General features: G+C 48.1%; 1 protein-coding gene across 1 annotated transcript; it reads right to left on the bottom strand.

The window, feature by feature from the left end:
- Positions 1-7,202: 7,202 nt before the first annotated feature.
- Positions 7,203-9,513, bottom strand: LOC139553073 (E3 ubiquitin-protein ligase RNF186-like). Its single transcript, XM_071365044.1, has 3 exons — positions 9,417-9,513; positions 8,528-9,184; positions 7,203-7,987 (listed from the first exon to the last, which is right to left on the bottom strand). Exons 2-3 carry the CDS (start codon positions 8,863-8,865, stop codon positions 7,912-7,914), a joined length of 414 nt encoding a protein of 137 aa, XP_071221145.1. The 5' UTR covers positions 8,866-9,184; positions 9,417-9,513; the 3' UTR covers positions 7,203-7,911.
- Positions 9,514-10,225: the final 712 nt, after the last annotated feature.

Below are 10,225 nucleotides of genomic sequence, written 5' to 3'. Positions count from 1 at the left end.
GACAGGAGACGCGACCACAGACTGCAGGTCGCTTCAGGAAGGCACAGGCCGTAGCTGACATAGACACCTGCTCACACGCAGCATCTGAAGAAGGCAAAAACACGACAGGGCGGAACAAGGACACAGGAACAGCAAACATCAAACAAGAATCCGACAAGGACAGAAGCGGAAAACAGAGGGAGAAATAGGGAACTCTAATCAGAGGGCAAAATAGGGGACAGGTGTGAAAGAGTAAATGAGGTCGTTAGGAGAATGAGAAACAGCTGGGAGCAGGAACGGAACGATAGAGAGAGAGAGAGCGGGAGAGGGAGAGAGGGAGGAGGAGGAGAGAGGGATAGAAAGAGGGAAAGAACCTAATAAGACCAGCAGAGGGAAGCACAGGGACAAGACATGATGATCAAAGACAAAACATGACAGTACCCCCCCACTCACCGAGCGCCTCCTGGCGCACTCGAGGAGGAACCCTGGCGGCAACGAAGGAAATCATCAATCAACGAACGGTCCAGCACGTCCCGAGATGGAACCCAACTCCTCTCCTCAGGACCGTAACCCTCCCAATCCACTAAGTACTGGTGACCACGTCCCCGAGAACGCATGTCCATGATCTTCCGTACCTTGTAAATAGGAGCGCCCTCGACAAGGACGGGGGGGGGGGGGGGGAAGACGAACGGGGGCGCGAAGAAAAGGCTTGACACAAGAGACATGGAAGACAGGGTGGACGCGACGAAGATGTCGCGGAAGAAGCAGTCGCACAGCGACAGGATTGACGACCTGAGAGACACGGAACGGACCAATGAACCGCGGAGTCAACTTGCGAGAAGCTGTCGTAAGGGGAAGGTTACGAGTGGAAAGCCACACTCTCTGACCGCGACAATACCTAGGACTCTTAATCCTACGTTTATTGGCGGCTCTCACAGTCTGCGCCCTGTAACGGCAAAGTGCAGACCTGACCCTCCTCCAGGTGCGCTCACAACGTTGGACAAAAGCCTGAGCGGAGGGAACGCTGGACTCGGCGAGCTGGGACGAGAACAGAGGAGGCTGGTACCCAAGACTACTCTGAAACGGAGATAGCCCGGTAGCAGACGAAGGAAGCGAGTTGTGAGCGTACTCAGCCCAGGGGAGCTGTTCTGCCCAAGACGCAGGGTTTCGAAACGAAAGGCTGCGTAATATGCGACCAATCGACTGATTGGCCCTTTCTGCTTGACCGTTAGACTGGGGATGAAACCCGGAAGAGAGACTGACGGAAGCACCAATCAAACGACAGAACTCCCTCCAAAACTGTGACGTGAATTGCGGGCCTCTGTCTGAAACGGCGTCTAACGGGAGGCCATGAATTCTGAACACATTCTCAATGATGATTTGTGCCGTCTCCTTAGCGGAAGGAAGCTTAGCGAGGGGAATGAAATGTGCCGCCTTAGAGAACCTATCGATAACCGTAAGAATCACAGTCTTCCCCGCAGACGAAGGCAGACCGGTAATAAAGTCTAAGGCGATGTGAGACCATGGTCGAGAAGGAATGGGAAGCGGTCTGAGACGACCGGCAGGAGGAGAGTTACCTGACTTAGTCTGCGCGCAGTCCGAACAAGCAGCCACGAAACGGCGCGTGTCCCGCTCCTGAGTAGGCCACCAAAACCGCTGGCGAATAGAAGCAAGCGTACCCCGAACGCCGGGGTGGCCAGCTAACTTGGCAGAGTGAGCCCACTGAAGAACAGCCAGACGAGTAGAGACAGGAACGAACAGAAGGTTACTAGGACAAGCGCGCGGCGACGCAGTGTGAGTGAGTGCTTGCTTTACCTGTCTCTCAATTCCCCAGACAGTCAACCCGACAACACGCCCTTCAGGGAGAATCCCCTCGGGGTCGGTAGAAGCCACAGAAGAACTAAAGAGACGGGATAAGGCATCAGGCTTGGTGTTCTTATTTCCCGGGCGATAGGAAATCACGAACTCGAAACGAGCGAAAAACAACGCCCAACGAGCTTGACGTGCATTAAGTCGTTTGGCAGAACGGATGTACTCAAGGTTCTTATGGTCAGTCCAAACGACAAAAGGGACGGTCGCCCCCTCCAACCACTGTCGCCATTCGCCTATGGCTAAGCGGATGGCGAGCAGTTCGCGGTTACCCACATCATAGTTGCGTTCCGATGGCGACAGGCGATGAGAAAAGTAAGCGCAAGGATGGACCTTATCGTCAGACTGGAAGCGCTGGGACAGAATGGCTCCCACGCCCACCTCTGAAGCGTCAACCTCGACAATGAATTGTTTAGTGACGTCAGGAGTAACAAGGATAGGGGCGGATGTAAAACGCTTCTTGAGGAGATCAAAAGCTCCCTGGGCGGAACCGGACCACTTAAAGCAAGTCTTGACAGAAGTCAGAGCTGTGAGAGGGGCAGCCACTTGACCGAAATTACGAATGAAACGCCGATAGAAATTAGCGAAACCGAGAAAGCGCTGCAACTCGACACGTGACTTAGGAACGGGCCAATCGCTGACAGCCTGGACCTTAGCGGGATCCATCTGAATGCCTTCAGCGGAAATAACAGAACCGAGAAATGTGACAGAGGAGACATGAAAGGCGCACTTCTCAGCCTTCACGTAGAGACAATTCTCTAAAAGGCGCTGGAGTACACGTCGAACGTGCTGAACATGAATCTCGAGTGACGGTGAAAAAATCAGGATATCGTCAAGGTAAACGAAAACAAAGATGTTCAGCATGTCTCTCAGTACATCATTAACTAATGCCTGAAAGACAGCTGGAGCATTAGCGAGACCGAACGGCAGAACCCGGTATTCAAAATGCCCTAACGGAGTGTTAAACGCCGTTTTCCACTCGTCCCCCTCTCTGATGCGTACGAGATGGTAAGCGTTACGAAGGTCCAACTTAGTAAAGAACCTGGCTCCCTGCAGAATCTCGAAGGCTGACGACATAAGGGGAAGCGGATAACGATTCTTAACCGTTATGTCATTCAGCCCTCGATAATCCACGCAGGGGCGCAGAGTACCCTCCTTCTTCTTAACAAAGAAAAACCCCGCTCCGGCGGGAGAGGAAGAAGGCACCACGGTACCGGCGTCGAGAGAAACAGACAGATAATCCTCGAGAGCCTTACGTTCGGGAGCCGACAGAGAGTATAGTCTACCCCGAGGGGGAGTGGTCCCCGGAAGGAGATCAATACAACAATCATACGACCGGTGAGGAGGAAGAGAGTTGGCTCTGGACCGACTGAAGACCGTGCGTAGATCATGATATTCCTCCGGCACTCCTGTCAAATCACCAGGTTCCTCCTGAGTAGAGGGGACAGAAGAAACAGGAGGGATAGCAGACATTAAACACTTCACATGACAAGAAACGTTCCAGGATAGGATAGAATTACTAGACCAATTAATAGAAGGATTATGACATACTAGCCAGGGATGACCCAAAACAACAGGTGTAAAAGGTGAACGAAAAATCAAAAAGGAAATGGTCTCACTGTGGTTACCAGATACTGTGAGGGTTAAAGGTAGTGTCTCACATCTGATACTGGGGAGAGGACTACCATCTAAGGCGAACATGGGCGTGGGCTTCCCTAACTGTCTGAGAGGAATGTCATGTTTCCGAGCCCATGCTTCGTCCATAAAACAACCCTCAGCCCCAGAGTCTATCAAGGCACTGCAGGAAGCAGCCGAACCGGTCCAGCGTAGATGGACCGACAAGGTAGTACAGGATCTTGATGGAGAGACCTGAGTAGTAGCGCTCACCAGTAGCCCTCCGCTTACTGATGAGCTCTGGCTTTTACTGGACAAGACATGACAAAATGTCCAGCAGAACCGCAATAGAGGCAAAGGCGGTTGGTGATTCTCCGTTCCCTCTCCTTAGTCGAGATGCGAATACCTCCCAGCTGCATGGGCTCAGTCTCTGAGCCGATGGGAGGAGATGCTTGAGATGCGGAGAGGGGAAACACCGTTAACGCGAGCTCTCTTCCACGAGCTCGGTGACGAAGATCTACCCGTCGTTCTATGCGGATGGCGAGTGCAATCAAAGAGTCCACGCTGGAAGGAACCTCCCGGGAGAGAATCTCATCCTTAACCTCAGCGTGGAGTCCCTCCAGAAAACGAGCGAGCAACGCCGGCTCGTTCCAGTCACTGGATGCAGCAAGAGTGCGAAACTCTATAGAGTAATCCGTTATGGATCGATCACCTTGACATAGGGAAGCCAGGGCCCTGGAAGCCTCCTTCCCAAAAACTGAACGATCAAAAACCCGTATCATCTCCTCTTTAAAGTTCTGATAAACGTTAGAACACTCAGCCCTTGCCTCCCAGATAGCTGTGCCCCACTCCCGAGCCCGACCAGTAAGGAGTGATATGACGTAAGCGATCCGAGCTCTCTCTCTTGAGTATGTGTTGGGCTGGAGAGAGAACACAATATCACACTGGGTGAGAAAGGAGCGACACTCAGTGGGCTGCCCAGAGTAACATGGTGGGTTATTAACCCTAGGTTCCGGAGACTCGGAAGACCAGGAAGTAGCTGGTGGCACGAGACGAAGACTCTGAAACTGTCCTGAGAGATCGGAGACGTGAGCGGCCAGGGTCTCAACGGCATGACGAGCAGCAGACAATTCCTGCTCGTGTCTGCCGAGCATTGCTCCCTGGATCTCGACGGCAGTGTTGCGAGAATCCGTAGTCACTGGGTCCATTCTTGGTCGGATTCTTCTGTTATGCTGGTGAATGAGGACCCAAAAGCGACGTAATAGAAACAGAGTCTTTATTCCAGTCTTAAACAAACAATGATTCTCCTGGATATTATCAAAGGTTAATCCAAAACAGGAAACTGAAATCCTCTCGTCAGTAGAGAGGAACGACTGGAGACGCGACCACAAACTGCAGGTCGCTTCAGGAAGGCACAGGCCGTAGCTGACATAGACACCTGCTCACACGCAGCATCTGAAGAAGGCAAAAACACGACAGGGCGGAACAAGGACACAGAACAGCAAACATCAAACAAGAATCCGACAAGGACAGAAGCGGAAAACAGAGGGAGAAATAGGGACTCTAATCAGAGGGCAAAATAGGGGACAGGTGTGAAAGAGTAAATGAGGTCGTTAGGAGAATGAGAAACAGCTGGGAGCAGGAACGGAACGATAGAGAGAGAGAGCGGGAGAGGGAGAGAGGGAGGAGGAGAGAGAGGGATAGAAAGAGGGAAAGAACCTAATAAGACCAGCAGAGGGAAGCACAGGGACAAGACATGATGATCAAAGACAAAACATGACAGTATTTATTAACCAATAAATATAATTTCAGTATAAAAAACATGCTCTTCAAACAGAACAGATAAATAAAACATGTCAAATGAGGATGAACAAATCCCACTTCCCTTATATGGCCCTGTCCGGGGGTTTCTTCGGATGGGGCCACAGTGTCTCCTGACCGCTCCTGTCTCAGCCTCCAGTATTTATGCTGCAGTAGTTTGTGTCGGGGGGCTAGGGTCAGTTGGTTACCTGGAGTACTTCTCCTGTCTTATCCAGTGTCCTGTGTGAATTTAAGTATGCTCTCTCTAATTCTCTCGTTCTCTCTTTCTCTCTGAGAACCTGAGCCCTAGGACCATACGTCAGGACTACCGGGCATGATGACACCTTGCTGTCCCCAGTCCGCCTGGCCTTGCTGCTATTCCAGTTTCAACTGTTCGGCCTGTGGTTACGGAACCCCTACCTGTCCCAGACCTGCTGTTTTCAACTCTTAATGATCGGCTATGAAAAGCCAACTGAGATTTATTCCTGATTATTATTTGACCATGCTTGTCATTTATGAACATTTTGAAAATCTTGGCTCTCTCTAATTTTCTCCTTCTCTCTTTCTTTCTCTCGGAGGACCTGAGCCCTAGGACCATACGTCGGGACTACCGGCCGTGGTGACTCCTTGCTGTCCCCAGTCCGCCTGGCCTTGCTGCTATTCCAGTTTCAACTGTTCTGCCTGCGGTTATGGAACCCCTACATGTCCCAGACCTGCTGTTTTCAACTCTTAATGATCGGCTATGAAAAGCCAACTGAGATTTATTCCTGATTATTATTTGACCATGCTTGTCATTTATGGAAATTTTGAAAATCTTGGCTCTCTCTAATTTTCTCCTTCTCTCTTTCTTTCTCTCGGAGGACCTGGGCCCTAGGACCATGCGTCGGGACTGCCGCCCGTGGTGACTCCTTGCTGTCCCCAGTCCGCCTGGCCTTGCTGCTATTCCAGTTTCAGCTGTTCTGCCTGCGGTTATGGAACCGCCACCTGTCCCAGACGTGTTGTTTTTCAACTCTTGATGATCGGCTATGAAAAGCCAACTGAAAATTATTCATGATTATTATTTGACCATGCTTGTCACTTATGAACATTTTTGAACATCTTGGCATAGTTCTGTTATAATCTCCACCCGGCACAGCCAGAAGAGGACTGGCCACCCCTCATAGCCTGGTTCCTCTCTAGGTTTCTTCCTAGGTTTTGGCCTTTCTAGGGAGTTTTTCCTAGCCACCGTGCTTCTACACCTGCATTACTAGCTGTTTGGGGTTTTAGGCTGGGTGTCTGTACAGCACTTCGAGATATTAGCTGATGTACGAAGGGCTATATAAAATAAAATTGATTGATTGATATGGGGGATTGGAAATGATACAGACAATTACATTGATAAAAACAACACTCTGCTATATAAAACTGTTCTAATATGATGTAATAATAAATACTAAACATCCACTTCCCTTCACGCAGTAATACACCTTTTATCAAATCATTAAACACCTATTATAAATATTGTTCACAGTATATTGTATTGAACACGGCACACATTGTACAGCACAGTCTCTAACCTTCACCCCTCTATCTGTCTATCTGTCTGTCTGTCTGTCTGTCTGTCTGTCTGTCTGTCTGTCTGTCTGTCTGTCTGTCTGTCTGTCTGTCTGTCTGTCTGTCTGTCTGTCTGTCTGTCTGTCTGTCTGTCTGTCTGTCTGTCTGTCTGTCTGTCTGTCTGTCTGTCTGTCTATCTTTCTATCTATCTATCTATCTATCTATCTATCTATCTATCTATCTATCTCTGTCTGTCTGTCTGTCTATTCATAACTTACTGTATATTTCTTTCATCCTCAATCCATTTAAAATCTTATTTTTTATTTCCTCCCCCAATCCATCCTTTATTATTAATATTATTATTTAACCCTTATTTTACCAGGTAAGTTGACTAAGAACATTACACATTTTTCTTTATTTTTTTTTCACCTTTATTTAACCAGGTAGGCAAGTTGAGAACAAGTTCCCATCTACAATTGCGACCTGGCCAAGACAAAGCAAAGCAGTTTGACACATACAACAACACAGAGTTACACATGGAGTAAAACAAACATACAGTCAATAAAACAGTAGAAAAATAAGTCTATATACAATGTGAGCAAATGAGGTGAGATAAGGGAGGTAAAGGCAAAAAAGGCCATGGTGGCAAAGTAAATACAATATAGCAAGTAAAACACTGGAATGGTAGATTTACAGTGGAAGAATGTGCAAAGTAGAAATATAAATAATGGGGAGCAAAATAAATAAATAAATACATTAGGGGAAGGGGTAGTTGTTTGGGCTAAATTATAGATGGGCTATGTACAGGTGCAGTAATCTGTGAGCTGCTCTGACAGCTGGTGCTTCAAGCTAGTGAGGGAGATAAGTGTTTCCAGTTTCAGAGATTTTTGTAGTTCGTTCCAGTCAATGGCAGCAGAGAACTGGAAGGAGAGGCGGCCTATACATACCCAAAGTCAATCAAACCCAGAGAATATGAATAATTGGTTCAATCTTGCCTCATTATGGAAAATCCCGGTCAGTCCTGTTTTGTGAATTATCTTCATTACTCAATGAGTATCTCCTACTCTGAAATGGTAAAATCCAGTCATCTTCTTCTCTGCTCTTCGTCTTCTCGGTTTACAGTACATTGTGCTTCATCCTCCTCAGGAAATTCTGTAGTTTGATCCTCAGGCCACAATGCCTTGATGGAGACCTGGAGGACAGGAGAGTAGGGGGAAATAAACAGAGAAGAGAGAGAGAGAGAGAGAGTTACAATTTAGTAATTGAACATACTACTGAACCTAAATAGGAAGCTGTACTAGCTGCATAATACGATCAATGTAAGGAAACTGTGACCTAAAGTAATACCATCACAGTACAACAATACAACTGATGAAGAGAGAAATCAAGACCAACAGATATAGTGATACAGAAAGAGAGAGAGCAGAGAGAGAGAGAGAGAGTGAGAGAGAGAGCAGAGAGAGAGAGATACGAGAGGGAGAAACAGAGAGAGGGAGAAACAGAGAGAGAGAGAGAGAGAGAGAGAGAGAGAGAGAGAGAGAGAGAGAGAGAGAGAGAGAGAGAGAGAGAGAGAGAGAGAGAGAGAGAGAGAGAGAGAGAGAGAGAGAGAGAGAGAGAGAGAGAGAGCAAAAGAGACCGAACATAATGAGAGAGAGGGCAGAGAGCAGAGGAAGGTTTCTCCAGGTTTCTATATCAGTCTATCAATCCATCCACCTTTGCCTGGGGTACTCACCATGTGTACTGTGGAGTGGTCTGTGTCTGTTTGTTAGCTTCCTTCCACTCTCCCTCCTCTACCTCCTCCTCCTCTTCCTGTTGTGTGTCTAGTATCTGGTCCCAGATCTCAGTGTTAACCCACAGCGACCCCGACACGGTGAGGCTGGGCTCGGTGCAGGTGATCCAACGGCACAGGGGGCAGCAGACTGTCGGTAGGCCGCTCTGAAGCCTGGACATCGCCTGCAAGCACAGCCCACAGAATGTGTGCTTACAGTGGAGCATCCGAGGGATCTTCTCCCTGCGAGAGTAGGGCTGGAGGCAGACGCAGCACTCCATGTCCTCGCTCATCAGACCCATGGATGGATGGCTGGATGGATGGATGGCTGGATGGCTGGATGGCTGGATGGATGGCTGGATGGATGGATGGATGGATGGATGGATGGATGGCTGGATGGACGGATGGATGGATGGCTGGGGTGTGGATGGATGGATGGATGGATATACGGCTGGAGCACAGAGGAACTCTGGACAGAGAGTCAGTGTCTAGGCAGGAAGACGTGGGGTTTAAACGCTGGTCTGAGGTCAGTGTTCCCCTTGTGAATTCTAAACGTCCTGGTTTGGATTTGATGAGGATGAGCTGATCCTAGATCTGTGCTTAGGAGCGTAGGTCAGGAAGCTGCAAAAGACATTAAGATATTAAATTAGACTCAGTGACTTCATCACTGGCACTATGTAAACATATCTAATGTAATAACATATCTTAAATCAACAGGCTGTCAGGTTCTTCTGAAGACGTGAAGAAAAAAATATCTTGATAAATATCACACATTTATAACATCCATAGTTATCAGATATAGACAAACCTTTTCACTTTTATCATTATCAATGAGAGGCAATATTTTACTTACAGGTTCTGGAATATTTTCAGCACAGCGACCAACTATCCGACGACTAAACGTTGTGTGTGAGAGAGAAGTGTGTGTGTGCTCTTATTTGAAGCTTTGGGGGAGGAGACTAAATGGTGTTATTTTCCCAGAAAGGGCGGTCTCTCACCTCCTCTACTCTCAGGCGAGGCAGGAAAGTTCCATGGAACAAGTTAAACACTTCTACAGTGGGGAGAACAAGTATTTGATACACTGCCGATTTTGCAGGTTTTCCTACTTACAAAGCATGTAGAGGTCTGTAATTTTTATCATAGGTACACTTCAACTATGAGAGACGGAATCTAAAACAAAAATCCAGAAAATCACATTGTATGATTTTTAAGTAATTAATTTGCATTTTATTGCATGACATAAGTATTTGATACATCAGAAAAGCAGAACTTAATATTTGGTACAGAAACCTTTGTTTGCAATTACAGAGATCATACGTTTCCTGTAGTTCTTGACTAGGTTTGCACACACTGCAGCAGGGATTTTGGCCCACTCCTCCCTACAGATCTTCTCCAGATCCTTCAGGTTTCGGGGCTGTCGCTGGGCAATACGGACTTTCAGCTCCCTCCAAAGATTTTCTATTGGGTTCAGGTCTGGAGACTGGCTAGGCCACTCCAGGACCTTGAGATGCTTCTTACGGAGCCACTCCTTAGTTGCCATGGCTGTGTGCTTCGTGTCGTTGTCATGCTGGAAGACCCAGCCACGACCCATCTTCAATGCTCTTACTGAGGGAAGGAGGTTGTTGGCCAAGATCTCGCGATACATGGCCCCATCCATCCTCC

The sequence above is a fragment of the Salvelinus alpinus genome, chromosome 2, assembly GCF_045679555.1.
Source record: "Salvelinus alpinus chromosome 2, SLU_Salpinus.1, whole genome shotgun sequence".
NCBI classification, from domain to species: Eukaryota; Metazoa; Chordata; class Actinopteri; order Salmoniformes; family Salmonidae; genus Salvelinus; species Salvelinus alpinus.
The sequence above is the reverse complement of the archived record's forward strand: the minus strand, read 5'-3'. Positions and strand labels throughout refer to the sequence as shown.

Excerpts from the sequence above, each read along its gene's own strand:
- LOC139553073 (XM_071365044.1), bottom strand. The coding sequence starts at position 8,865 with ATGGGTCTGATGAGCGAGGACATGGAGTGCTGCGTCTGCCTCCAGCCC. Across the intron at positions 7,988-8,527 it reads ACCACTCCACAGTACACATG|GTCTCCATCAAGGCATTGTG; the intron begins GTGAGTACCCCA and ends CCTGTCCTCCAG.